At 35.9% G+C, this 26,520-nt stretch overlaps 6 protein-coding genes and 1 non-coding gene across 9 annotated transcripts; 4 read left to right on the forward strand and 3 right to left on the reverse strand.

Moving 5' to 3' along the window:
• Positions 1–16: 16 nt before the first annotated feature.
• TRNAS-GCU lies at positions 17–98 on the reverse strand. Its single transcript has one exon. It is a non-coding gene; the product is annotated as a tRNA-Ser (tRNA).
• Positions 99–475: 377 nt separating this feature from the next.
• Positions 476–4,238, forward strand: LOC17874787 (ubiquitin carboxyl-terminal hydrolase 17). 2 transcript variants are annotated; one of them, XM_023779434.1, is made up of 12 exons: positions 476–1,035; positions 1,169–1,278; positions 1,360–1,955; positions 2,062–2,147; positions 2,309–2,394; positions 2,473–2,635; positions 2,736–2,850; positions 2,944–3,101; positions 3,196–3,280; positions 3,361–3,514; positions 3,662–3,723; positions 3,813–4,005. In XM_023779434.1, the coding sequence occupies exons 1-12, from the start codon at positions 749–751 to the stop codon at positions 3,915–3,917; spliced, it is 2,007 nt and encodes a 668-aa protein (XP_023635202.1). In that variant the 5' UTR covers positions 476–748; the 3' UTR covers positions 3,918–4,005. The 2 variants fall into 2 exon arrangements, with proteins under 2 accessions (XP_023635202.1, XP_006282127.2); XM_006282065.2 differs by having other exon boundaries at positions 477–1,035; positions 3,361–3,576; positions 3,813–4,238.
• Positions 4,239–4,334: 96 nt separating this feature from the next.
• LOC17874765 (kinesin-like protein KIN-14B) lies at positions 4,335–11,962 on the reverse strand. 2 transcript variants are annotated; one of them, XM_006279837.2, is made up of 23 exons: positions 11,584–11,962; positions 11,190–11,313; positions 10,926–11,012; positions 10,633–10,803; positions 10,359–10,465; positions 9,888–10,019; positions 9,596–9,774; positions 9,331–9,492; positions 9,127–9,218; positions 8,883–9,034; positions 8,293–8,466; positions 8,056–8,202; positions 7,714–7,884; positions 7,532–7,600; positions 7,283–7,338; positions 6,996–7,191; positions 6,591–6,782; positions 6,286–6,477; positions 5,837–6,187; positions 5,556–5,654; positions 5,311–5,451; positions 5,055–5,213; positions 4,335–4,950 (listed from the first exon to the last, which is right to left on the reverse strand). In XM_006279837.2, the coding sequence occupies exons 1-23, from the start codon at positions 11,800–11,802 to the stop codon at positions 4,498–4,500; spliced, it is 3,825 nt and encodes a 1,274-aa protein (XP_006279899.1). In that variant the 5' UTR covers positions 11,803–11,962; the 3' UTR covers positions 4,335–4,497. The 2 variants fall into 2 exon arrangements, with proteins under 2 accessions (XP_006279899.1, XP_023635191.1); XM_023779423.1 differs by lacking the exons at positions 10,926–11,012; positions 11,190–11,313; positions 11,584–11,962 and having other exon boundaries at positions 9,596–9,769; positions 10,633–10,748.
• Positions 11,963–15,082: 3,120 nt separating this feature from the next.
• Positions 15,083–15,443, forward strand: LOC111831613 (ER membrane protein complex subunit 8/9 homolog; the record flags this gene model as incomplete). The annotated part of the gene is given in 2 exon segments (XM_023786530.1): positions 15,083–15,196; positions 15,198–15,443. Coding segments are annotated over 2 exon segments (162 nt in total), but the record flags the coding sequence as incomplete, so codon positions are not given.
• A 2,490-nt stretch (positions 15,444–17,933) lies between these two features.
• On the forward strand, positions 17,934–21,063 carry LOC17876541 (O-fucosyltransferase 39). The gene is made up of 9 exons (XM_023789242.1): positions 17,934–18,136; positions 18,270–18,402; positions 18,843–18,899; positions 19,002–19,083; positions 19,168–19,327; positions 19,429–19,632; positions 19,732–20,008; positions 20,101–20,328; positions 20,450–21,063. Exons 2-9 carry the CDS (start codon positions 18,292–18,294, stop codon positions 20,855–20,857), a joined length of 1,527 nt encoding a protein of 508 aa, XP_023645010.1. The 5' UTR covers positions 17,934–18,136; positions 18,270–18,291; the 3' UTR covers positions 20,858–21,063.
• A 1,014-nt stretch (positions 21,064–22,077) lies between these two features.
• Positions 22,078–23,996, forward strand: LOC17877258. Its single transcript, XM_006279441.2, has 3 exons — positions 22,078–22,226; positions 22,804–23,319; positions 23,490–23,996. The coding sequence occupies exons 2-3, from the start codon at positions 22,917–22,919 to the stop codon at positions 23,534–23,536; spliced, it is 450 nt and encodes a 149-aa protein (XP_006279503.1). The 5' UTR covers positions 22,078–22,226; positions 22,804–22,916; the 3' UTR covers positions 23,537–23,996.
• LOC17875539 (protein ecdysoneless homolog) lies at positions 23,975–26,473 on the reverse strand. Its single transcript, XM_006280082.2, has 5 exons — positions 25,299–26,473; positions 24,881–25,219; positions 24,649–24,785; positions 24,402–24,559; positions 23,975–24,311 (listed from the first exon to the last, which is right to left on the reverse strand). Exons 1-5 carry the CDS (start codon positions 26,429–26,431, stop codon positions 24,132–24,134), a joined length of 1,947 nt encoding a protein of 648 aa, XP_006280144.2. The 5' UTR covers positions 26,432–26,473; the 3' UTR covers positions 23,975–24,131.
• Positions 26,474–26,520: the final 47 nt, after the last annotated feature.

Here is a 26,520-nt window from a genome sequence, read left to right on the forward strand (position 1 = left end):
TCTAAGAGAAAAAAATCGTCGCCTGAGAGATTCGAACTCTCGCGGGGGAACCCCACTCGCTTAGCAGGCAAGCGCCTTAACCACTCGACCAAAGCGAAGTGTACGTATATAATAATAAAATAATCATTTCCTAGTTAAAATAAATTAACGGCAGACCCAACTACAAATATTTTTACAAGTACAGTGTACTAATCTTTGAACTAACACGGTTTGGTTCCGACTTTAGTTTTTTTTTTTTTTTTTTCCGGTTGAGAATAATGTGGGCAAGCGTCGAATAATATTAGATTAGTGTTGAAGATTCCAAAACGATAGAAGCAGAGCAGCAAACTCTTTTTTTAAAAAAGAACCGAGAGAAAAGGACCAAAAACAAAAAGAAGAAAGAAAAACAAAATTCGTAAACGACAAAAGAAGAACAAGTGCACGTTTATTCCCTCCTTTCTCTTCTTCTCTTCTTCACTTTCTCTCTCTATCAAAACACAAATACCATTTCCCTGATTTCTTCTTCTTTCTCTCTCTCTCTAGCTTTAGTCTCTCCAGATGCCCAACTCCTTTACACGCCGTCGCTTCTCTAATCTCCGCCGTCTTAGATTCCACATTTACTCTTACTCTCACCATCACCCACCTCCTCTGCATCATCATCATCATTAATCTCTCTTTGTCTTTTTTTTGTAAACAATGTTAGTTATTATTGTAGCCTCCTACGATTCCTCTCTTCCAGATTGATTTCTGGGCTCTCTTTTGCTTGATAATGCCGGTTCCTCCTGAGAGCGGAGTCCTAGGGTTTCGTTTTCTCTTGATTGGGTTTGTCATGTTGGTCTTTCTTCTCATTCGCCGGCAATGGAGATCTGCTGCTCTCAAGAGAGAGCAAGTTATTCGCCTCATTGCTTTAGCCACCGAGGAATCCTATCTGGCTGATGAGGAGGTTCGAGCCACTGTTGCTGATTACGACGGTGGTGACTCGGATGTTTATCGTTGCGCTGTTTGTCTTCACCCAACCTCTACTCGTTGCGCCAAGTGCAAATCTGTTCGTTACTGGTTCGTTTTCTCTCCTCCTTTTTTATATAATTATGAATCCTGAGAGATTTGAAGATGTCTGCTTTTAGTATCCCATCACCAAGTAAAGTTTAGATTTTTAATTGTTTTTTTATTTATTTGTTGGTGTTGGCAGTTCAAGCAAGTGTCAAATTCTTCATTGGCGACGAGGTCACAAGGAAGAATGTCGATCGCCTTCTCTTCCTGATTACCATGAAGAAATGGACGATTCTGTTCAATCTGATGGTAATTAAATAACTTGAGATTTAGCATTTAATCTATAAAAAGACTTCACATTTTGGTGGTTCATGATTTTGTGATCTGCAGATGCAAAAGAGTCTAATAATGAACTTCCATCTCGAGTGAAACCATCATCAGAGATACTCTCCGATGGGATGATTAATGGAATATCTGATGATGTTCCCTCTACAACTAGGCCTAGTATTCATAATGTGCAACCGAGATCTCAAGCTGTGGATTTCACTACTTCTTTGAACAAAATGGATCATCTCTATGAGGCCAGGCCACTAAGTAGGAAGAAATCACGTTATCGTACAGAGAAGGTTGAATCAGCGAGAAGTTATTCCAAAGGAAAGACTGATGCAAAACCGCGGAAACTTGGCAATCAAAATTCACGTAAGTCATGTGATTCGGCTGAAATGTCAATTTCAGATCAATTTTTGTCAGTTGGGTATGAAGAAGAAGTGAATGCTCTTGGACATGGAAGAGTTACATCTGAACTATCTAGTGCTTCTGCTGCAATATCATCTTCAACTCTTCTCCTATCTTCTAAACCTAATACTAAGCCAAAAGTGTCACAATGTTCAAGTAGTGGATTGAAAACATCGGTGCACAAAGTTGTTCAGCAATTTAGACCCCTGAAATTGTCAAAAATATCTCAACCTTCCAGATCTATTGATGAGGTTACTAGAAAATATGATTGCAAGTTTAAGTTTTTAAACCATGATTATATCTACTGCCATTATCCCATTAATGTTTCTGTTTTTTTTTCTTTTCGTGTGTGCGCAGATGAGCTTCTCTTATGAGTTGTTTGTGAAACTCTACTGTGACAGAGTAGAATTACAGCCCTTTGGCCTTGTGAACTTAGGGAATAGGTACGTATCGATCCATCTTTAACTTTTCTTTCTTTTAGCACGATGATATTTAGCAAAAGTAGTTTGAGAGAAACACAAGTACAATTAACTATTAAGTTGTGGACTGACCATCTTTAATGTAGTTCTATTAATGCTTATCACTTATATTATTACTTTTGTAGTTGTTATGCAAATACTGTCCTTCAGTGCTTGGCATTCACTCGGCCACTTATATCATACCTTATTCGGGGATTACACTCTAAAACATGTAAGACGCACACCAAAATGATTATCACTGCTTTTTTTGGAAGTATGTGGAATCTCATCTTGATAGTTGGATTTTCAGGTAGAAAGAAGAGTTGGTGTTTTGTTTGTGAGTTTGAATATTTAATTTTAAAGGCAAGGGGTGGAGAATCTCCTCTATCACCTATTAAGATCTTATCAAAATTACAAAAGATCGGGAAGCACCTTGGGCCTGGAAAGGAAGAAGATGCACACGAGTTTTTAAGGTGAATCATATGCGTTATGCTTTTAGTAGCTTTTATTTATTTTTCTTTAGTTCAATATTTTCGCAAAGGTGATTACACTGTTCTTTCATAAGAATGGCAGGTGTGCTGTTGATACAATGCAATCTGTTTTTCTCAAAGAGGCTGATGCAGCTGCTCCGTTTGCTGAAGAAACTACTTTAGTAGGCCTTACGTTTAGTGGATACCTTCACTCCAAGGTTATATTGTTAGCAATTGTATATTGCCTTTAGTACCAATTACAGCATTGTCTGTTGCGTTGTATCATTCAAGTAATCCCCTTTATTACACAGATTAAATGCATGAAATGCCTCCACAAATCTGAGCGATCAGAGCTGATGATGGATCTAACTGTTGAGATTGATGGGGATATAGGAAGCCTCGAAGAAGCATTTGCGCAATTTACAGCCTACGAAATCCTAGATGGAGAGAACCGTTATTTCTGTGGGAGGTAGTAGAAATTTTCTATTGGAAACTTAATATATACGTTAAAAAAAAATACTACTAATTCTTTTGCCTTTTTGTTTCCTTTAAAACAACCACAGATGTAAATCTTACCAGAAAGCCAAAAAGAAATTGATGATATTGGAAGGACCCAATATTCTTACTGTCGTGCTGAAACGTTTTCAGGTGAGTCTTCATCCTCGTTAGTTTGATGGTGTCTACTATTTCTTGGGTTTACTCGGAGTAATCATTTCTTTTTCATGCAGTCTGATAACTTTGGGAAGCTGAGCAAACCCATCCATTTTCCCGAGCTTCTTGATATTAGCCCGTATATGAGTGACCCAAATCACGGGGAGCATCCCGTGTATAGTCTCTACGCAGTGGTGGTCCATTTGGATGCTATGAGCACTTCATTTTCAGGTCATTATGTTTGCTACATAAAAACCCTTCATGGAGATTGGTTCAAAATTGATGACAGCAATGTAGGTCTCAATATATCATATTTATATTATACCAATGAATATATTATCTATTTCTCGAATCTTGATTTTGATTCTGGATTCGCAGGTTTTCCCGGTTCAGTTAGAGACTGTATTACTAGAAGGAGCTTACATGCTTCTTTATGCAAGGTGAATACAAAGAGAGGACACATATCATTAAAAAAATCTCAACTCTTGGTTCATTTATTAATATCTGAAGAAATCCTCTTCTTTGACAGAGACTCTCCAAGACCGCTGAGCAAGAACGGTGGTCGGAGATCAAAGGAAAGAAGAAATTTGGCGGCAATTCCGTCAAGACATGGCAACAAACAGAGATACGGTGATAACAGTTCGTTGCCGCGTGTGGACTCGTCAAGTGGAAGTCTATCGTCACTGTTTAGCTCATCGGACACAACAAGCTCATGTAGCACAAAAGACTCATCAGGTATTGAGAATTTATCAGATTACCTGTTTGGTGGACTTGAACCGGTTTGGAAACGGGATCGTCGTGACACATCTGCTCAAACGTTTTATTGAGGTTTAATTTTTGAGTCTGATGGCCATTGGCCACCAATTTTTTACTTTGAACAAATAAGCAAAAAAAGGAAGAAACCGTTCATTTTTTGAATTCAATCAATTGGAGCTGACGTGTACAGTTTTGACAATCCCATACATAAAGATTAAATTGACCATGCCTATATTTTTTGTAAACTGGAATCGAAGAGAACTCCATAGAAGATATTTTTTGTAAGAGCTTCTGATAACTGAAATGGCTCTTACACACTACCACCATTGGTGGCCGCAAAATACAGAGTACTACACACAAAATACAGAAAAGTCCAAACTATAAAAGCCTCACAGTTAAACAAACAAACAAAAAAAAAAAATACTTGTACAAAATGTAACTTCTGTTTTGATCATGTTTCAAGTCGATTTGGTATCTTTTAATACTCCTCCTTTCTCAAGCTCTCCAACGAGTTCCCTAAGAGAGGGAACCTTCATGGCTAGAGTTCTGTAGACTCTAGAGTATCGGGCCCGTGTGCCATCAGCTGTTCTAGCTAAGGCCAGTGAACTAAGAGCATCGGGCAACTGACCAAACACTTGTTTCATTTCCTCTAAGCTCATGTCTTCTAAAACCGAAGGTCTTGGCATAACTCTCAGGATTTCGCCTCCTTTAGGTTCTTGAATACGAGCATCCGCTTTGATCACAAGCTCCGAGTTGGAATTAGCTCCGCATTTTACAATGAATGGAGCTGAAGAACCTCCCGTGTTGAATTGCAAAACATTCCATTGAGACACATCAGTTTCAGTTGAAGATATCGAATCTAATGAAGGTCTCTTTTCGTCTTGAAGATTGTCCTCTTGTTCTGGAATTGTCTGCAGTCCAATAAATAAAACCAGCAAGTAATAAGTTATCAAGTTATCAAACTTCTCATGATTTTTGGATCGATCTTTTTTCTCGACTTTTATTCATCACTTACCTCGATCAAATTCTGAGCCGTATCAATTTCTCTCTGTGCACATGGATGATCAACATCAAGGAGAGAAGGCATTCGTTCTTTAAGTTCATCAAGAGACTCAAGCAATGCTTTCTTCTTGCTTTTACTCACAACGTGGACAGAGGCTTGTCTTGTTATTTCCTTCAAGAAGCAAACCGGTTTTATTTCTTCTCGTAGTTAATCATAACTAAGATAAAGACAGACCGTAATGGTTTCAAACGATAAAAGTTATAAATACCTTGACTTGCTTTAGTATGGCATCTAGAGAAATGAGGGAGGCTAATCTTGAGTCTTCGGCTGCTGTAGAAGGATTTTGAACAGGAGAACTGCCTTCTTCCAAGGTAAACAAAGCTGCATCACTTCTCATCTGTTGCAAAATCTGATACAGAATGAAAGTGGAATTAAGGTACAAGAAAAACTCTTAGGAGATAACAAGAGTGAGATTAACGGTATGACAGCATACGGTTCTTTTTCTGGGTTTACCTTTCTTCTTTTGTGGTCAACAGACTCGAGAGCTGATCGAAGCTTCGCGACTTGACCAGCATCTTCTGCCTCTTCTGAAGCCAAAGTACCAGCAATATCCTAATAAAAAATTCCCATATCAGATCTCACATGGCAAACAAGTTCTTTAACTGCCAAGACCGAGATCTCAACATAATCCCTTAACAGATATCTTGTTTACAAATCAGTTACTGCTGAAATCATCATTCCGAAATTTTCAGCAAAAAAACACATCAAGTTCACCTCTGATATGGCATATATACCTTTAGATGCTGCATCTGAGAAGTGTAGACTCGTTTTGCATACTCAGACAAAAGCTGTCCTAAAGCGTCCGTGTGAGGTGGCACTGCAGCTCCAACTCCAGCCATCCAGCCATCCATAATTGCCGTGGAAAGAAGCTCTAATTGGCCAGTGGTTCCTCCAGAAACATCATCTACTGTAACAGTAAGAAACTCAAAATTTTCTACAAGCCATGACCTAATTTGTCTTTGCAGTTCACCAGCCGGAGTGTGAACAAATAAAGCAGCTAAGGGTTTGTTCCCAATGGCAAAACTTTTGGCTTCATCTTGTATCTCCCTCAGCTTTCCTCCAGTCACTTGCTGCCTCCCAGTATCCTAAGACAAATTTGAAACAAGAGAATCACGTATGATTGTATCTTTGATTCTCAGTTATAAGGTTAAAATAAAGCATCTATGGGAATCTTAGATCTTACCTGGTCGTATCCACGAATTCTTGAAACTACAGATACCAACTTACTCTTCTTTTCTGGCTTTAAGTTTACTTTAAAGCCATGAATCTGCTCATCATAATATCGAACTGGTGATCTACCTGGGCTGCTACTTCCACTGGAGCTTCTAGATCGACCAGTATATGGCCTCTCCAAAAAGCGTTCAACAGGAGAAACCTAAAAGAAGTGGGTTACATGAGACTGGGCTTTTCTGGGAGAAGAGACTTAGAGTCACACACCAGCAGGAAGAGCTAAAGAGAAAGTAGCTAACCAAATCCGGTTATGCTCACCTTGATCGATTGAAGCTCAGGTGATCGTGCAAGTAAGGACCTTATGTACAATATCCTGACTCGAGAAACAAGCATTGTATCCATTACTCTTCTTGGTTCCATTTTCCGGATAAATGAAAAGACAGCATCTCTGATCTCAGCAAGAATTTCATGCTCTCTGGAAGCACCAGCCTTTATGACAGCTGCCAAGACCTGCAAGTCAACAACAATAACAATCATAAATTTCTCGAAACATATAAACCTATGAATATTTGAAGACCTATCACTAACAGCGATGTATGTATAGTGACAAACAGAATTTACTGTAGTTTTATCTTCAAATTGTTGTAGAATAAATTGAGTTATTTACATCCGTGAAAATCTAAAAGGGTACTCCACATCAAACTATTAACACGGTGGCAGTACCAGCATCAAAAGCTTGTTTGCGCCATCAGCAATGGCTGCAAGACCTTCATATTGTTCGGGATCAAAATCATTCAATGCAGCTGTTAAGTATTCTCCAGCTGGAGTGGTTTTTACTAATTCAGAGCTGGGTTTTACTAATGTAATTGCGCCCTCATTTTTATCCATAGAAGATGCTAAAGATCCCGCACTATTTTTCCTGAAGAAAAACACAGATCAGATGCTAGGAAAGCAAATAAAATAGAGAACAGAATTTTGGATTAAATGGTTCCAAGTGATCAAATAACGACCTGTCAACATCTGCAGGCTGCACTGTTGGTGAAGCTTTTGATGAGGGGCTTGATACCTATATACAACAATGGATCAGAAAGCTTAAGCCAATAGCTAGCTGGTGCAGGAAAATCTCCATGTGTATGGCAATTAGTAACATTTAATAAAGATAAGAGACAAAAAAGGAAAAAATAAAAATTCCAACAGCTCCAAAAAGAGAAGTGTCTATGATGTGATACTGATACATGCGTAGTGTAGGATAAATTCACCTGAGTCGAGCTAGCCACTGACTTTTCCGTTAATCTGTCAAACAATTTTTCATTTTCTTCATGCAACCTCTGCAGAAATCAACTACTCTCTTCAGAAAAATGTTCAGGTCAAATCATTTGGGTAATTCAAAATTATGGAAGTCGCTAATTAAAATTTGCTCAATAGGAAGACAACGCAGAACCTCAATCAGTGCGTCACGTTTTTTCAGTTCTTCCTCAAGTTTCTTGGTAACTGCAGAAGAATCGACTGTGTTCTCAGCTGCTCTGGGCTTAGATTCCAATGGATCTCTTGATCTTGTCATGTCAGACTTCAGGGCTTCACTTAGTTGTGATTCTAAGTCTTTCACTTTAGACTGCACAAAATTTATGTAAGGAAAGGGAAGGTGAATGTCACGGCTATCATACTCAGAGGAGGCTACTTGAAAGCTATTTCACCATCTATTTTCTGTTATGTTGATGTTTAAGATAAAAGGCGAGGAGACATGTGCCAAAGTTTAAAAAGTAGATAATAATGAAGTACTAACCTGGAGATTTTGAATGGTGGAATCTTGTTGTTGCACCTGCAGCTTGTGTTCCTGTTCGAACTGTAAAAGTTGAGCTATTTGATTTCTTAACTGAGAATTCTGCTCCTTTTCTATTTTATGTTTGTCTGCAACCATCGTATTCTCTGACTGCAAAAACAAACAAGTAAATCGTTAGCAGAAAGGAATCTTAAGGAATAACTGAAATAAGGAGACACTATCCCAGTCAGCATTGAAGACCTTTAGATCTGATTGCAGTGTGAATGAAACTCTCCACGCTCTCTGTACTTCATTATAGAGCAGTACACATTGGTCATTTGCCTCTTTAAGTGCTTGTTTTAAACCTGTAACCTCTTGTTTTAGACGCTGAGTTTCCCTGTCTTTCTCCAATAACTCCTTCCGAGCATCATTTGCCTGCAGGAAGAATGATATTTTCAAACTACGTGACATATATAAAACGAATACCATCTTAGAATTAAAAATTCTCAAATCTGTTCTCTAAAGAAACGAACTAAAATCCGAAAAGAGAAAGAAATCAAACCAGCAAACTAATTAAGTCAAATCCTAAATGAAGTGCTAAATGTCTGTCAGCTAATTACTTTCATGCTCTAATTTACTTTAGCTATAGAAACTTAATCTTTGTTCTTCATCCTTGAGGTATTATTGAAGTTCCAGAAAATGTAATAAAAATTATAATTTGAAATTTTATAAAACTGACTGAGTCAAAACCTATGAACCGATAATTTCTTTTTAATAATACCATCTGTTAAATGTATCAAAGCCAAGAGACGGGAGAGGAAGTTGGATGGCATTTGTCTAATTCCACTTACCACGTCTCTCCATTTCTTAATTGTGTCTCGATTCCCAAGGCTAGGTACAGTATTCCGAGCTCTAGCGGCATAATTGAGACATGACATTATCTCAGACAAGTTCCGCGCATTTGGACAAATATTGACGATCATCAATGTTTTGGAGCTCCCCCCTGTACGTTACAGAATATTGTTCTCATATAAACAGAGCTTCAAGCACAAAGAAAAAGTAGAGGCACATGCACTGGATAGCAGAAGCATTTACCTAATGAATCTGCAAGTATTCTTGTAAGAAATGAATTCTCATAAGGAATCATATCTTTTTTTGACGTCAAAGAGGATAAAACATCTCCCAGCCTACAGAACTCGAGTTGTGTGCAGTGAGCAAAGGCTATTGGGACTATTGGTAAATATTTAATTATAAAAGAGCAAAAAAAAAATAGGAACGGGGAAGAACGCTTAAACTTACGCAGAAATTGAATTCGTTACATGGAGCAGATCAGTTACATGATCTCCATTGTCATCCTCCACAGTTAAACCTTCACTTCCAGCCAGGTCAACTAAAGAGAGCTTGCTCCTTACAATTTCTCTCGTAATCGTGTTGCTATAACATATGTGTACTGAGACAATCCTACCAAGAGAGCAGAAACCCGGAAAAAAAAATAGCATGAGTAGAGAATTTAAGCAGAGAGTTATCAGCATAAACTAGGAGTTAAGTACAAAACAAAACATACAAGTGGGTCACATTAGACTTTAATTTATCATTCCCCCTTTTCTGAAATGCAGATTTCAGGACTCTCAAGAACTCTGATGCATTATCAACTTTTTCCTGCATGAGTTCTATAACAGATTCGCGTAAACCCATATTGATCTTTGGCAAGTTGCTCTGACAACCCAAGAGTAAATCCCTGATCTAGAAAATAAAAGTTCGGAATTAGAAAATAGTTTTAATTTCCATTACATAATCATGTTTCACTAATAAAGCAAAATACAAAAGTATTAGGACTTAAAAGAAAAAGGAAGCACCTGTTCGTTATAGAGCTCAAAAACTGAAACAGAGAAACTGAACTGAGATGTGGAAGCTGAATCAGAATTGGCCAAGTTGATAAGTTCCTCAAAACAACGAGCATATAAACCACGGTCCTGGTCAAATCCTTCCTGCGGAAAAACCAACATCATATCACTCAAATTAACAGAGAGGAAATTGCCTTATGTAGAGAGCTCATAAATCAATAAGATAACACTATGACCATCCATGAGGTTGCCTATCGTAATTAAACCTGCCACCATGAAATTTTCTCTGCAGTTCAATATTCATTCACATAGATATTTTGGGCTTGTTAACAGAGCCAAAAAGGTATAGGAAGTATAAACATTCAAATAAGCAGTAAAAATGAGGAGAATATTAGAAGCAGAACAGCACCAATGATACGGATACCGAACAAGATTGTTATCTAATTTCAAAATTTCAGAGAGGAAAGGGAAAGGAGGGGTAACCATTGTATATGTCTTCCCTGCGTGAGTTTGTCCATAGGCAAATATAGAGACGTTGGACCCATCCAGCGCGGATTGCACAAAGGGTTGGACATCACTGAACAATGAAGCTGAGGAAAATTTACTGAATAAGTTCCACATTTATAAGGAATGAGTTCATAGACTACATTTGCAAACCAACCAAATGTATGAATACTTGCTACCGTTTTAGACAAATATTGGAAACATTTCTAAGCATAAAGTAAGACTACACCAACAGTAAAGTATGCTAACTCACCTTGTCCAACTTGAGGTCCATAAACTCGGTCAAATTCAAACTCTTTCTTGGGATTGGTCAAAGTATCATCACCAGTGTTTACACGTATGGTACAGTTATCAGGGAATTCAATAATAGAAGGACCCTCGTCTCCAAATAATGGTCTTGCTCGACAAAATACCTTAACGTTCCCTGAAAGGTCGAATATAAACTACACATTCAGGTCATATAGAAAATCCTAAGTGTTGAAGGGAAAATCAACAAAAGTAAAGATAGAGAAAAGACTAATCACATCGGAAATGGAAGATCTGCACCTTTGGTCGTCAATAAGTCATTGAACAGTCTTTTCTTCTCATTGATAAGTGGAGATATCCTAGCCTCAGTCTCAAGGGCATATTGATCTGTGATAGGCTATGCAGATAAGTGAACAAAACACATTCTCCCAAATTCACCACAACAAACTAACGTGAAGAAGATAACAGTAACAAAAATCCTATGAGCAGAGGGTATATAGATAAAGGTATATGATATTTCAGTATCGAATAAGAATACGCTCGAGGGAGCTAAAAAAAACTTACCCAGTTTTCGACTTTTATCAGCCAGAACACCTAAATAACGTGTAACCCTTTCGAGGTTGGCATTAGAGTACTCTTGAAGATCAGTAGCTTCCTGCCTCAATCCCACATAATCGTCCTTTGCAAGCTGTATAACCAAAACCCACTTTTCTTAAAACAATAGCTTCAACAATAGCATCCCTACTCGCACAACCGCAATAGCATTTTACTGAAGACTTGTACAAGCTCAGCTCTATACTCGTCTAAACATTAAAATCATTTCTCTCTCACAATCTCAAACTCTTCAATAGAAAAAAAGAGCATATTACAAATTCAACCACATTCACATTCAAACCTAAGATACATAAATCTCTAAGATTGATTTCTCATCTCAAAAGAGAAAGATGAATTAGCTCACCTGAACTTTATCATTCAAACTCTGAAGCTTAGACGGAAGCTCCGACGAGTGCGGTGGATGCGAGTTCTTCGGGATCGAGTGCCGTGGAAGCGTAGACGACGGATTCCGATGAACGCCTTCCTCACTAGAAGACGACTTCCTCGATTCGAACCCAGTCACCTCCCAGTTCCACCTATTCGTATTATTGTTATTATTATTATTACTCTTCTGCTCCGCCATTTTACAAATCCACAAAGGAGAAAACAAACCCTAATCCTAATCCAGATTCCACCACAAACCCACCACAATTCTGGAGCTGATAACCTCAGATTCCAAACCAACGCATTCAAAAGTTTTTGAAATTTATTACCTCCAATTCCAAATTTTTGTGTGTTTTTTCTTACTTTGTCTCTTTGTCTTTCTCAGATATAAAAATGAAAGGCAGTAGAGGCAAAGGAGTATCAAATACGATGTCGTTTATTAATATGTTCTTCTTCTTCTTTTTTTTTTTAATAAACAAAAGAAATTAAAAATAATAAAATGACAGAGACACCAAAACGTCTTTTAAGACACAAAATATTTTGTGCTGTGCGTTAACGACGCCTTCTCGTGTTCGATTTTGGTTCTTTATTTTTTTAATTTCAGTCATTTTTTAACCCAAAAACAAAAAAAACATTACAGAGAGAGTCAGGAATTAATCAATATTTTATTGGTTGCTTAGTTAAGTAAATAAAACACAAATGACACTTCAAAATTACGGTGCAATGAGTAGCTACAGTAGTACCAGTCTCTCTAAAGGAGGATTAAATTAATCAATGTGTGCATAAGATGATAATCATGATTCATGACAAAGGTTGCAAATGAAAATTCGATTATTTATGATTATTAAATGATATTGGCACTCGCAGTATAAATCATCATCATCATAGGCAGATCTCTGTGTGTGTGGTGCTTATGAATTTTTAGCATTTGTTATTTATTTCTTTTTGGAATTTTGGACCCGACCAGGTTGCGTGTCATTGAAGGTAAATAATTAGTGTTAGTCGTATTTATACAAATTCATTACAATTCTTTTTGGTGGTGGTCTACTTTATGAATGAAGAAACTTAGTGGAAAGAAATTTGAGCTTGTGAAAAATATGAAGAAAAATAAATTATAGTTTCTTGAATGCTCTAGTTCAGTAGTATTGTAGTCAATATTACCAATTAGCTTTAATTAAAAGGCCCAAAGTCTTACCGTTCTTGGACCCTATAAACAATATACCCCAGTGAAAAGGGCTTTTTCTTAATTGGACCAGGCCCATGTGATTTGTAAGTCAATATCATTAATAAGCTTAAAGCATAGATTTGACGATCTTAAGGCTTTTATATAAAATCTTAAGGCATTTAAAACTTGTTAATGAAAACTTAAAAGCCTAGTTAACACTATTCAAGTAGTTAACTTCTTCTCTTCATCACATCCACTGAGTTGTACTTAAAAAAGCAGGAACATGAATAAGATTCCTAGATACTAAATGTATTTTCTAACTATACAAAAATGGTAAGATTATTCTTGGCGTCGTGATACTATTAACTTTAATGTTTCGTTCAATGCAAAATTTGTATCCCAATAAAAAAAAAAATAAGTGAGTAATCCCAAAACTTTAACTTTAAATAAGTTTTGTTACACTTTAATATATCATTCAACTCAACTTCTATACCTTTTTCCTATGCTTTAAAAACTTTTATATTTTTATATCAACGTACGGCTAAATAATTGCTCAGTTAAAGAACAAAAAAAAATGAAAAATACAGAAAAATAAAAGTAGGAGAATCATATTCCCACGCCAACACAAATCGTATAAATTATACGGTATAATGCTCTAAATAAATTGGTCCTTTGAAAATCAAGTCCATAATACATTAATCATGTGTAATCCAAATTAAGCTGTCACGTTCTCGCCGAATCAATATATATATATATATATATATATATATATATATATATATATTTGCTTTAATGCGAGTATATCTTTTAAGTTTTAATTCTAATTTTGTAACCTATCATTTATGTCCATATGAATTATGTTTCCGGCTAAACGCATAATTTTCTCTGTTTTTTCTTTTTTGCTCTGTCATAGTATATAGTAATTTAATTCTATTAGGTCGGTTTACCAAACGGAGTATATAATAAATATGCATGTTACAAATCTCGCCTAACAAAAAGTGTGTATAATTTAAAGGAGTGATATTCGTTCTCGAGTAACTTGGTAGATGTTTAGCCAAACGTAGAAAAAAGAGTAGTAATGAATGTGATAATTATTATTATTGGTTAATGTTTTGATAGAGAACCATATTAATATAGAGGACACATTCATTGATGGGGAAATTAAAAACTAGTAAAAGAAAAAAAAAAGTGGTTGAAAAGAAGAGACTAAAAAAAAAAAGGACACGAAGCGAGAAGAGTGGATCTTTTTGATAGATATGAAAAATCTTTAAGTCAGGCTGTAAGACCATCTCCAAAGGGAGGTGGTAAACCAAAAATTAGAATTTATGATGATTTAAAATAAATAAAAATAATGAAAATTGTGAAGGAGCGATGCTTAACGAAGGTGTTTTACGATCGCTCCTTAAGCCACGTGTTCTTTTTTTATTGGTTGGTAATTGTAGAAGAAAGAGAAAAAAAAAGGGTCGTTTGTTTCTCTTTCTCTCTGTGGCAAAAAATAATTCTTCTTCCTTTGAGTCTCTTTTGGCGACAGAGAAGAAGATTTATTCTTTGAAATCGTCGAAGCTTTTCCATCTTGTATCGTCGATATTTCGAGGTTGTTTGCGGTTGTTATCAACATCTTCACTGTCTTGGTAGACGATCGAGTATATTTGGTTCAGAAGGGGAGAGATTCGATTGTGAGATTCGACGGGTTTGTTCTCAAAATCCGGAATTAGCTAGAAGGAAGCTCCAATTTCATTGTCCAGGTATGAATCTCATCTCAAAGGATTACTAGATGTTGTTAAATTATAGGTTTTCGAAATTAGGGTTTATGTGATTTTAAGAAAATTAGGGGTTTTTATATGATGCGAAATTAGGGTTATTTCAATCAATATGCAGTCTCTATCTATGTTCTTAGCTAAGTTTGAAGACGAATTGAGGCTTAGGTTGTTTGTTTAAGGTTAGAGAATTTTGATCGGAATCACAAAGTGTAGGTTATGTTTTTTAGCAGCATGAAGGTTGTGTAGATTGTTTCTTCTGCCTCTTGATCATTAGTGATATTGCTTCTGTGACTAGGTGAGACAAGTCTTTGATCTGTTGTGGAGTGTTCTGCTTCTGTTTCAGTGCAGCCATAAGAGTACTTAAAATGTAATTGCAGCTGCATATGCTATCATTAGCAAGTTCTTGTTGCTTGATTCTCAGTTCATACTGTTATTCCTATTTAAACATGCAAAATTCAGATCTTGTTTCGTTTGATCTCTAACTGTGCTTGAGAGAGATTTGATGTCAGTATCTTTATATACTGATTCAGATGTGTTTGTTTTTATTGTGGTAGATCGAGGAGCATTACGTGGCTCAAGGTTTGTGTATTGTTGGATACTTTCATGTGAACGAGAGGTTTGATGATGTCGAGCTTTGTGGTGTGGCGAAGAACATTGGTGATCACATCTCTCTCTCTATATTTCCCTCAGGCACCAATTTTCTTGGTAGTAATTTAGTAAGGAATTGATTAGCTAAAATATAGTTTTGGTATATTGGTATGCTAAATAATAGATGAAGAAAAAAATATGAAAGGCTGAGAAGTCAGAATTTTGTAATATTTGGTAACTTTGATTGTTTCTCTATAATTTTAGATGTAAGCTTGAAGTGTAATTGATATGCTTTTATGTTTTTGTTAAGATATAATTTTAGTTTTTGTTTTTTTAATTAAAAATTATATTTAAAATAAAAATAAATATTTATTTTTTAGAACCTCTATGGGGTTCACCATTGAAGCATGAAAAACAAAACATGATTTAATAGCTTCATAACTTCAATTTAATCATAAATTTTTCTAAAAGTATGACATGAACCTCTAAAGAAGAGTCTCCCTTTGGAGATGCTATTAATGGGGAAGAAGAACACAGAGCCAAGTGTCGGTGCCTCTAACCATATTCACATAATTTTTTTTAAAAAATATATATTTATTTTCTCAAAATATTTGCATAAGAGAAAAACTGAAATTTTCGTTCCAGCCATGCGTATATATATGTCGACCAAAAAAATATAAAATATATATAAGCTGTCTATTCGGAAAACAAAAATAAAAAAGCTGTCTTTATTTGTCCTAACGGTCCAAAAATCTAATAAAAATAATAATATAAAATGGACTCTTATCTTATTCCCAATGTTTTATTTTTGTTTCACAGCCTTTTCTGATTTTTTTTGGGTTTATTTTCACGAGGATATTTATATAGGCATTAGGCAGCAACTACTAATCTAATCCAAGGCCATTAGCTTTTGTTTGTGACTTTGTGTATGTGACTATGTGAGGGTGACAAAATAATGGTAATTAGATATGTCCTTAAATATTTGTAAATGACCCTGTCAATTAAAAACTTGATGAGTGCGTAACGTGTTAATTCTTTTACGTTTAATGGCATTTTCATGGGATTTTTACGTTTTTAGTCAACAGAATACTTATATTTGTGATTTAATAAAGGGGGTTTTGATTTTAAAGGATGTTTTTTTAAAAATTTGTCCTTTTAGGCTTTCTGCGGTTAATTGTCAGTTATACCTAAATTATCCTTTTAAATAAATAAAATTAATTTTTAATTAATTTTTAAATTAAAACATATCAACAATTAAAGATTAATAAGATTTAAGGTTAAACAAAAGAGTTTTGGATGAAAGTAAGTTGATTTTGATATTGAAAAAAATCATTCTGCAATATTTAGAATACATCTTCTGTATTCTAAATATTTTAGATTATGAATTCTGCACACTCTACATGTTCTAAAAATTGTAGATTACAAATTCTTCGCATTGCACTTATTCTGAAAATTTTAGAATATATATATATCTTCTAAAAAAATTAGAACTCAGGTTTGGTTGGTGTTCTACAAAATTTGGAATATGTATTCTACATGTTACTCTATATTCTACAAATTTTAGAATTTATTTTCTACACTTTACCCTATATTCTACAAAAGTTAGATCATCAATTCTACACTTTACTCTTTGTTCTTCATATTTTAGAAAATGTATTCTACGAATTTTTAGAACTATCTTATACAAGGAAATTGAATCATAAATTAAAGGAAACAAAATATTTTGTATTCCCTAATATCTAGAAATCATATATTTTTATTTTGAGTGAACGTGAGGTGTATATACAGTTCTTGAGTTTGACCAAAAATTAAAAACTAACAATATTAAAGAGCTAGTCTCAAACGATCTTCCTAGTTTAGGTTTGATAATCACGAACAAATGAAGTTTTTATTTTTCAGAAAATTTTGACATCGTCGAGTCTATCTTTGGTTTTTTTTACCTTTTTACAATATTAAATGAGAAGAGTTTTTTTTAAAAGGAAAAAATAATATATGTTTTTGATTTTTTTAGATTTAAAAATATCTTTTTTTTCTTACAGAAATTTTCCTAGTTTGATGTTTTTTTTTTTTTTTGTCAAAAAGTTTGATGTTTTTTTTCATATAATCTAAGTAAGGATATAATTGAGCATTTTCTTATTTTAAAACCTAATATACCAAACTTAAAAAAAGAAGGCATAGATGGACAAATTTTTAAAAAAACATCCTTTAAAATCAATTTTCCCTTTAATAAATTGTGAAACACATAACATATATAGAAGCATGATGTACGTTTAGGCGTTATAAAATGTTAGTATTTCACAATTTAATTTCCTTAAAAAGTCTTATGTTAATCATTTACTAAGATGTTCATAGTAATTATTTATCCATATCAACCACATATAGAAGACAAAATCTGCTATATTAAAAGGAAAGAGTCATATAAGGAAAGAACAAAAAACATATGATGTATTAATATCTCTTGATTTTGTTTCCTTATAGCATTTGCTTTTTTTTTTTAAAGATAAGATGCCTGATATGAAAATTCTTTTCCATATAACAGGCCATCGAACTTAAAAGTTTTCAATAAGTAAAGTATAATACCGCAATTAAGTGGGATTAATATCAATAATTATGCAACGTTGTCATTCAGGAGTCTGAAGAATATAATTAAATTAATGTAATCTCCATTTAGGTGTCACGGGAGAATACAAAAAAGTGAAAAATTTCGCCGTGTTTTAATTCACTGTATTAAGACGGGGGACCCCATGGAGACAGGACATCAAATTTAATGAACAGGTGTCCATGTGAGAGACGCATTCACACGCGCTCTCTCTCTCTCTCTCTCTCTCTCTCTCTCTCTTTTAGTCTTTACTACTATAAACCGTTCTGGGAACTTGATCAACATTTTTAATCCTAACTTGCTAAGTGTGTTGAAGAAGAAGAAGAAGAGAAGAAGATTCACCAAAAGCCCGGAAAAAGTGGAACAAGAAGAAGAAGTAGCGAGAAAGTGACAAGAGAGCATTCTGATTCATGTGACTCTGGTTTCGTTTCTTTCTGACTCTGCCTTTGTGTCGTCTTCTGTGATCTTTCGTTTCCTTGGTGTTTGATTGATTGGGTATATAATAAAGCCTTGAACTTTCCTTGGAACTGGATCTGGGTTCGTTCGTTTTTTAGCTCGCCTGAGAAGAAATAAAGGATGAATCTTTATGTTGCGAATGACAATTTCTTCCTGAGAAGAAGGATTCTCTCCGTGCTCCTCTTCGTCGTTTTCCTCTGCAACAACCTTTCCACTTCGTCTTCGTCATCTGTAAGTTGGGGCAAACGATAAAATTTTCTTCTTTCTTTTCCTATTTTCCCGGGATTCTTTTGGTTGGATTCCAGGAAAATGCAAAATTATCAGCTTTTGGGATTTTCTTTTTGTTGTCTCTGGAAAGTATATTGAACTATGGTCTTAGGATATGGATATCCAGAAATAGTAGTTTCAATTTGCCTAATGAAGAAGTTTCTTAATTTGAATACATTCGTAGAAAGACAATGAGAAAGAGACATCAACGGTGGTTGTGTTTGTTGAATTTTATAGTGTTTACTAACGATTTGGTTAAATATTTCTCTGGATTTATTAGGAATTTGACTAGTTTGGGACCGGAAAATAAACTTACACTTGTTTCAATTTCAAGTCAAAGAGTTTCTCTTGAGTCAAATTGTGAACTTCTCTTTTGATTATAAGCAAACCATTTTTTTTTGCAGGAAGTGATCACGATAAAGCCAAGACATTTATCTTTGCTAAAGAGCGCTTTGCAACGGGTAAAATCTGATAATTTAAATGATTCTTCATGATCTCTTTTCCCAATTCAGACAGTTAAGATATTTCTGGCTTTTTTTTTGGTTGTCTCTTTTTAATCTCAGTCAAGTGGAGAACAGTCTGATCTGTGGAGGCCATTGACTGATCAAGGATGGAGTCCTTGTATTGATTTGGGAAATTCCCCTGGTAAGGATTGACAAAGTGTTAGAAAATTTCCCTTTAGTTGTTTGATTATACTGATCTCTGACTAATCTTGTTGTCTTGGAGCAGCGTTACCGGTTAAGTCTGAAGGATATATTCAGGTATTTCTCGATGGAGGACTTAATCAGCAACGAATGGGGATATGTGATGCAGTTGCAGTGGCTAAGATATTAAACGCAACTCTCGTGATCCCGTATCTTGAAGTGAATCCTGTTTGGCAAGATACAAGGTAATGTTTCTTGATAAATTGTCCTCCTTCAAAGATGAGTTTTGTTGTTGCCTTGGGTTGTTCGAAGCTGAAGTTGTGTGTTTTCTTCTTTCCGTGTGCAGTTCTTTTGTTGATATCTTCGATGTCGATCATTTTATTGATGCGTTGAAAGATGACATAAGGGTAGTCAGAGAACTTCCTGATGAATACTCTTGGAGTACAAGAGAGTATTACAGTACAGCAGTCCGTGAAACCCGAGTAAAAACCGCACCTGTTCATGCTTCTGCGAATTGGTATATGGAGAACGTCTCACCGGTTCTTCAAAGGTATGTCTTTTACTTTGACTAACGTAACATAATAAAAATATGTAGATGAAGTTTCCAACTTTGAGACTAAGTGTGGATCATTTTTGTTTTGTTTTGTAGTTATGGTATCGCTGCTATATCTCCATTCTCTCACCGTCTATCATTTGATCACCTACCTGCTGAGATCCAACGGCTAAGATGCAAAGTAAATTTCCAAGCTTTACGCTTTGTTCCTCACATTAGATCACTCGGTGATGCTCTTGTGAGCCGTCTTAGAAACCCATCATGGAGAAATAATAAAGATCAGAAAAATGTGGATCATTTAAGAGACATGACCAACTCACATAGCAGACAAGAGCCCGGTAAATTTGCCGTGCTTCATCTTCGTTTTGATAAGGTATATTATACTTTCTGGATCCCACTTGAAGCATTTGATGAGGCCTCTTGAGTTATATGATCATAAAAGTTTTATCCTTGTTGTGATCATAGGACATGGCTGCACATTCGGCGTGTGATTTTGGTGGAGGCAAAGCCGAGAAACTTGCATTGGCGAAATACCGGCAAATGATATGGCAAGGAAGAGTTTTGAATTCACAATTCACAGATGAAGAGTTAAGAAGTCAAGGACGATGTCCTCTAACACCAGAAGAAATGGGACTTCTTCTAGCTGCTTTTGGATTTGACAACAATACTCGTCTCTATCTTGCATCCCACAAGGTCAGTGTCTTCTATAATATTACGCGTTTCAAGACTGGTTTAAAGAATAAAACAGGGGATTTTTTCGGTTATACTTGCATGGCTGCATCATAATGCTACCGTTTCTATTTGGGAATTTCAGGTGTATGGAGGAGAAGCTAGAATCTCAACATTAAGACAAGTATTCCCAAGAATGGAAGACAAAAGAAGTCTTGCTTCTTCAGAAGAACGAGCTCGAATAAAAGGCAAAGCTTCTTTACTAGCTGCCCTTGATTACTACGTGAGTATGCACAGTGACATATTCATCTCTGCATCACCTGGAAACATGCACAACGCTCTTGTTGGTCATCGGACATTCGAGAATCTCAAGACAATCAGACCAAACATGGCGTTAATAGGACAGCTATTCCTCAACAAAAGCATCACATGGGCTGATTTCCAACAAGCGCTTGGAGAAGGACATGTGAATAGACAAGGTCAGATTCGGTTAAGGAAACCAAAACAGTCGATTTATACTTATCCTGCTCCTGATTGTATGTGCCATGTTTGATTAGTTAAAAAAGTCTTGGATCTTTAGATATATTTCTGGTAGTAGCAAAAATAAATTCTCGATTCTTGGATGAGGCTAGTTGGTGTTTAGCTCTGTGTTCTTGAGGCTTAATAAAAAAGAGTATAGTTTGATTAGTAGTATTCGAGTGTATGTATGAATCTGATTTGTTATTAATAAGAATTTTGGCTCTCTAAAGGTTCTGACTTCTCTAAACAAAAAGTGTACTATGGAAAGTGGAAACTGCTAACAAATTGTAAAGACCGAAAGGTATTTGAGAAAATTGCATTGTTTTCTACATGTTAACATGAATTGCATAATAGTGCAATGTTTTTCGTTAATAATACAAATGCTTGTGATCTTAACAACAACCACAAGTGTATAGGATATCCTAATTGTAATATACCTTAAGATTCTAATAAATCCACTATTTTATCCGTAATCATCGTATATGAAAATAAATTAGTAATTGGGCCAAAAAGCTGAACTATTGGGAAAAGGTTGTCTAGATTTTTATATTTTTTGGTATTTACAGTGACGTCTGTTGTTACCCATAATTTTGCAGGTTTTTTTGCGACCGTTTATCAAATAAATATTTTTTTTTAGTAACAATAACATTCATGGTGTATTAAGTTTAGAAGTACGTTTAAGAGATCATAACACAGTAAAAATTAAGAGACAATATATATAGTACATGGATTAAAGGTACCTTTAATTGCGATTTAATTAACTTTTTGTTAGTTAACATTATCACTTGGAGTATTATTAATTAAAAGCATATCTATAATTACACAAAAATCCATACAGAAACGAGATGATTGCTTCCGGGAAAATGCATGAACTTTTAATTCATTTTCAATTGAAAATTCCGATATAATCATCATTATACCAAAAATTAAAAAATTAATAAGAAAAATCGTTCAGTCTTAGAAATCAATATTAATTTGTTGATTTACTACGTATAAATCCCCTGATATTCGTTTATTTTTTTCTTAATGAAAATAAAATAGGTAGAATCAAGTGTCGTGAAGTGTACAGTAGAACCGTAGACAAACAGTTGCCACGAAAGCAAGTAAACCGCTACCAACCGTCGGATCAATCTTAATTAGTTCTGCCAGAAGCGAGGCCCAATTGAAAAAACGGCAATGAATTAAAAAAAAAAAGAAAAAAAAAAAGAAAGAGAGAGTAATATAAATAAAGGAAGAAGAGCACAAGGATGAGCTTCTCTGTACAAGTCAGAGAAAAGTCAGAAATTCAGAAGAAGAAGAAGAAGAGAGTCATAGACGACGGACGGAGGAAACGACGCCAATTCTCTTCTTAGGGTTTCTTCGATCGTCGATTTGATTTTTTTTCTTTGTAAATTTCTTCTCGGGTAATTTACGTTTCCGGAGATTTTTCTCATTCTTCCGATTTTTTCGCATTTATTTCCGCCGAATTATCCGGCGACGCCTTGCCGTGTTTTTGACTAACATCGGAGGCTTTTGATGATCTTCCTTTCTTCTTTATCTTCAATTCTCGATCGCTTTGCTTTTATTTTCATATAATTTACTTGGACCACCGATCTGATGAAACATTAATTACTACTTTCCATTGATGAACACTCCTCTAAGGAAACCACAATAATATATTTATATCTGATCTGCGTTGTCTCTAATCTGAAATTGAATTCGAGAAAGATTAAATCTGAGACTAGATAATGTGTTTTTTTTTTCCCTTCTTAAATTAGGAAATTTCGTGTTTAATCTATGTGATGAGAGTTAAATATTAATAGATCACATCATCAAACAGTATAAATGGATTAGGAAATTTTCTCTGAAATTTGTGTAAAGTCAATTCTGTATTTGTTTTGTGTTTGGTCAGTGTCATCATAATGGTGACATTATTATTATGATGGTTTTATTATTGAAGATGGGGTGATTAATAAAAAAGTGGTTATTTATTGTGAACAGGTTGAAGAAGAAGAAGAAGAAGAAGAAGATAAAGCATCGATCCATGGCTGGTTGATTAGAGTTTTCTCCGGGGTTTTCGGAGTTTTTGTTGTTCTTGGATAAGAAAAGAAAAGATGGCAGTCTCTTTTCCTCGTCTTCCGAGGTGGTTGTGTGGTGGCAACACTAAAGATAGAGAGAAGAAAGAGTCGATGACTAAAGGATCTTCTTCATTGAGTCCTTCACTCAAGAAGACTACTAAGGCTGGCTCTTCCTCCTCTTCATCGGTGAAGAAGACCAAGAGAGGATGGATTGGTGGAAGAGGAGGGTCTGGATCAGGAGAAGAGGACAAGATGGGGAATGTTGTGTTTCCTGAACCAGATGACCCAGAGTGGTCAATTGGTTGGGTTGAGCCACATGGAGCAGGGTTTAAAACTGAAGACGATGAGTGTGGTGGCTTTGTGGTTTTGGTTCCTCTTTACAAGAAAGTTATCGATGGTTCAGGGAATCAGATCTCTAATGGCTTCTTCTCTCCTACTGGTAATGTTTGTTTCCGTTATCGTCATTCATTAGTAGCAAGTATTTGAGTTTTATGCATGTTTTGAGATGATCTTATTAGTTTGCTTTTTAGGTTGATACTACCATAATTGATTGTAGTCTTTAAATTGTAAATTGAATTGTTCTTGGTTCTCATGATATTAAATCTGCAGATGGGAAGAACATGGAACAGTGGCTGTCGTCTATGGGGAAGCTATAAACTGGAGATTGAGAAGAAGAATAAGACTATTTCTCTTTTGTTTCAGTATCAAAAATCGAATAATCTCACACAAAAAAAAAAAGAAGAAAAGAAAAAAAGAAAGAAGCACAAGATTCGTGGATAGCTTCTGGAGACTTCTATTGTTTCTCTGTTTGAAGCGAGTGACAACAAAACACTAAGTCATCTCTCAAGAATCTACTAATGGACAAAGATGATGGTGATGGAGACTTAGCAACATGAAGCTGAATTGATATGAATATGATTTGAGAGTATTGGATATTTTTCATGTGGGTTTTTTTTTTTCTCTCTCTCGTGAAAGCGTTTCTGCTTCACTTCTGTGGTCGAGAAAAAATTGGGTTTGGAAAAGAAGAAAAAAAAAAGTATCTTTTTTTCTTTTGTTCTTTTGTGGTTTGATGATGTGTAATATTAGTGTACATGTACATAAGTTTGTTTTCTTGAATTTCACATGTCATGTACTTTCTTCCGACAACACAAGAAATCCAACAGCGTGGCACACGAGAATAAATCTAAGAAACTTAGCAAAATTAATGTGATGAAACAAAAAAGTAAACCAAAACTACATCTGTGTCAGCATTCAGTTTTTCTCGTTAGAATCCTTTGGAAGCTGCAAACCCATGAGACCGAGCAAATTGGAAGCAGGACCAGGGAGTCCTTGCTGTGAAGAGTAGGATTCAAGTAGATTCTTGACGAGGTTGAAATCTGCATCAATTGGTGTAAATTCATCGTCCTTCTCATCTGAAGTCTTTGATGATTCCTGCAGATGTACATAATCACCATTACAATCCAATTTTGAAGCTCTTAAGTTTCACAGATAATCTAGGATACATTGGCTCCAAGATGGTACCTCTTTTTGCTTAGATGAATGTTGATTCACATGTTCAAAGCTTTTCTCAAGAGTTGAGTTTTTCAGTTCCTCATTCATTACTCCATAGTAGGATTCCTTAAAACTTTCCTTAGCATCCTCATTAGATTCTTCTCCTTCGCTATCATCTTCAAAGTCATCTGCATACCAAAAGAATTTAGTGAGTCCTCACACTCCACACCTAACATGCCACAAGAACAAAAAATGATTAGTTTAAAGTAGAAGATACCAAAATCCATGTCCATCGAAGATCCTTCAGAGCCATCGCTTTCGTCACCAGCATGTTCGTCATGAGCTTGGCTCCCTAGCGCTGACTCAATATCCTTCATGAAACGATCAACATCTAAATTTACTTCTTTAAAATCCCTACAGGATTCAAGCAAAGATAATACAATAAGTTGAGATTAAAATTGACAAAGAGATGTTCATGAAATATGGCTAATGTTCAAATAATAGATAACCTGCTTTCTGGCACTTCTGCTCCTTTGTAGCTTGATACATTCTGGATGAATTGCTGCATCGACTTTGAGATATCCCCGAGATCAAAATTGTTCATGTTTGCATCAGATGAGCTTCCAGCTTCTTGCTTCTCCTTTGCTTTCTTTTTGCGTTCCTTCTTAGAGTTATAAAACTCCATCTCCTTCTGCCTCTCTTGAAGAACAGAGTTTAGCTCATCTTCACCATCGTAGAGCCAAGAATCACTGTCAGAAACAGGAACTTCCAGACCCTTGAAGTCATCCTCTGTAAATGGTAGAGCAAGAATCTCATCAATACGTCTCACTGGCGCACTCATAATGTCTCTGCACATAAAAATTAAGATCACAAACAACTCAAAGACAAATCCTTTTCTCTGAATACAAACAAAAGCTACGTTATTACCTTGCCCTTGAAAACGAAGAACTCTTCTGGTAGTATTCCTCAGCATTCTCCATCAACCTCTTGTATTCCTTCGAACCATAAAGCAATCCTTCAAAATAACCATTCTTCTCAAGATTTTCCTTATAATTGCTCCAACTAATTCCTTTCCCATCTTCTCCTCCTTTTTTCCTCTGCTGATACATCATTTCCAAACCACAAGCTATTTTCATTCCTAGCTCAGCTTCAGTGTAAGCATCCCTGTCGCTAACACTGGGCATAGGATAACAATTTGGTGCTTGAAACTTCTGCTGCACTAGCTGCCCGTACATTGCACGAGACATCTTAACAAGAACAAGCACAAGCTCCTCGTCTCTTCCTTTGCACAAGAACTTCTCCATCTTCGCTGCGTGCTTCATTGAATCAACATCACGATCGTAAAACCCTTCCACTGCAAGCGAAATCAACAAAGGTTCGTGTCTAAGCACTTGAGCTACTGATATCGGAACCCTAACCCTAACACGGTGCATATTCCTCCACGCTCTTTCGGGATAATCAGAAATCCGATTCTTCAACGCGGATTGAACAGAATCCGTCGCACGAGATTCGTTACCACGCTCGATTAGAAATCGCAGAGACGCAACTAAAGAAGGATCAGGCAAGCGGCTTCTGGGAACGATGTGGAGGTCACCACCGCGAATGAAGACACGATTGAGACTAGTCTCCGGATTAAGCCACCGCGGGAGGTGAAAAGCAGCTTCGATTAGGAGAAACTCGCCGTCGGTGTCCCAAACACGGATTGAATTAGACGGAAACGCAGCAGAGATACGAAAAAGCAAGAACACAGCGAACCATTCGTCCTCCAGATTGTCGCCGTACTTGAGCTTCCCGTGGAGATGAGGCATAGCAGTATCGGTACAAGCACAAGAGGAGGAGAGCGCGATGGAAAGAGAGAAGGGTTCGTGCTGCCATATGTAAGGAGAAGTAAACGGCGAAACGAAATCGATGATTTCTAAGTGTAGCGATTGAAGTGCGGCGGAGGTTTCTGATCCGGCGCCGGAGAGAGATGAGTCAGGGAATATAGAGAAGAAGACGGTGTCGTCTGGGAGACGAGAAGTGGTTTCAGAGAAGAAAGCTGAAGAAGAAGGCTTCGCCATTGTTTTTGCTCCTTCTCCTCCTTTCACCGCCGGTGACTGATTTATACGGAAACTTAACCCTCTTGGCCAGTAAGAAGGTTTTAACCATT

This window comes from Capsella rubella, unplaced genomic scaffold (genome assembly GCF_000375325.1).
Source record: "Capsella rubella cultivar Monte Gargano unplaced genomic scaffold, Caprub1_0 scaffold_8, whole genome shotgun sequence".
NCBI classification, from domain to species: Eukaryota; Viridiplantae; Streptophyta; class Magnoliopsida; order Brassicales; family Brassicaceae; genus Capsella; species Capsella rubella.

Coding starts and splice junctions, on each gene's coding strand:
- LOC17877258 (XM_006279441.2), top strand. CDS start 22,917: ATGGCAGTCTCTTTTCCTCGTCTTCCGAGGTGGTTGTGTGGTGGCAAC. Junction 23,320..23,489: donor TGGCTTCTTCTCTCCTACTG/GTAATGTTTGTT, acceptor TTAAATCTGCAG/ATGGGAAGAACATGGAACAG.
- LOC17874765 (XM_006279837.2), bottom strand. CDS start 11,802: ATGGCGGAGCAGAAGAGTAATAATAATAATAACAATAATACGAATAGG. Junction 11,314..11,583: donor GTTTGAATGATAAAGTTCAG/GTGAGCTAATTC, acceptor TTGGTTATACAG/CTTGCAAAGGACGATTATGT. Junction 7,885..8,055: donor CCACCATTCAAAATCTCCAG/GTTAGTACTTCA, acceptor AATTTTGTGCAG/TCTAAAGTGAAAGACTTAGA.
- LOC17874787 (XM_006282065.2), top strand. CDS start 749: ATGCCGGTTCCTCCTGAGAGCGGAGTCCTAGGGTTTCGTTTTCTCTTG. Junction 2,148..2,308: donor CTTGTGAACTTAGGGAATAG/GTACGTATCGAT, acceptor TTACTTTTGTAG/TTGTTATGCAAATACTGTCC. Junction 3,724..3,812: donor TACATGCTTCTTTATGCAAG/GTGAATACAAAG, acceptor CTTCTTTGACAG/AGACTCTCCAAGACCGCTGA.
- LOC17876541 (XM_023789242.1), top strand. CDS start 18,292: ATGAATCTTTATGTTGCGAATGACAATTTCTTCCTGAGAAGAAGGATT. Junction 19,633..19,731: donor GTCTCACCGGTTCTTCAAAG/GTATGTCTTTTA, acceptor TTTGTTTTGTAG/TTATGGTATCGCTGCTATAT. Junction 20,009..20,100: donor TTCATCTTCGTTTTGATAAG/GTATATTATACT, acceptor TTGTGATCATAG/GACATGGCTGCACATTCGGC.
- LOC17875539 (XM_006280082.2), bottom strand. CDS start 26,431: ATGGCGAAGCCTTCTTCTTCAGCTTTCTTCTCTGAAACCACTTCTCGT. Junction 25,220..25,298: donor TCTTCGTTTTCAAGGGCAAG/GTAATAACGTAG, acceptor TTTTATGTGCAG/AGACATTATGAGTGCGCCAG. Junction 24,312..24,401: donor ATTCATCTAAGCAAAAAGAG/GTACCATCTTGG, acceptor GTACATCTGCAG/GAATCATCAAAGACTTCAGA.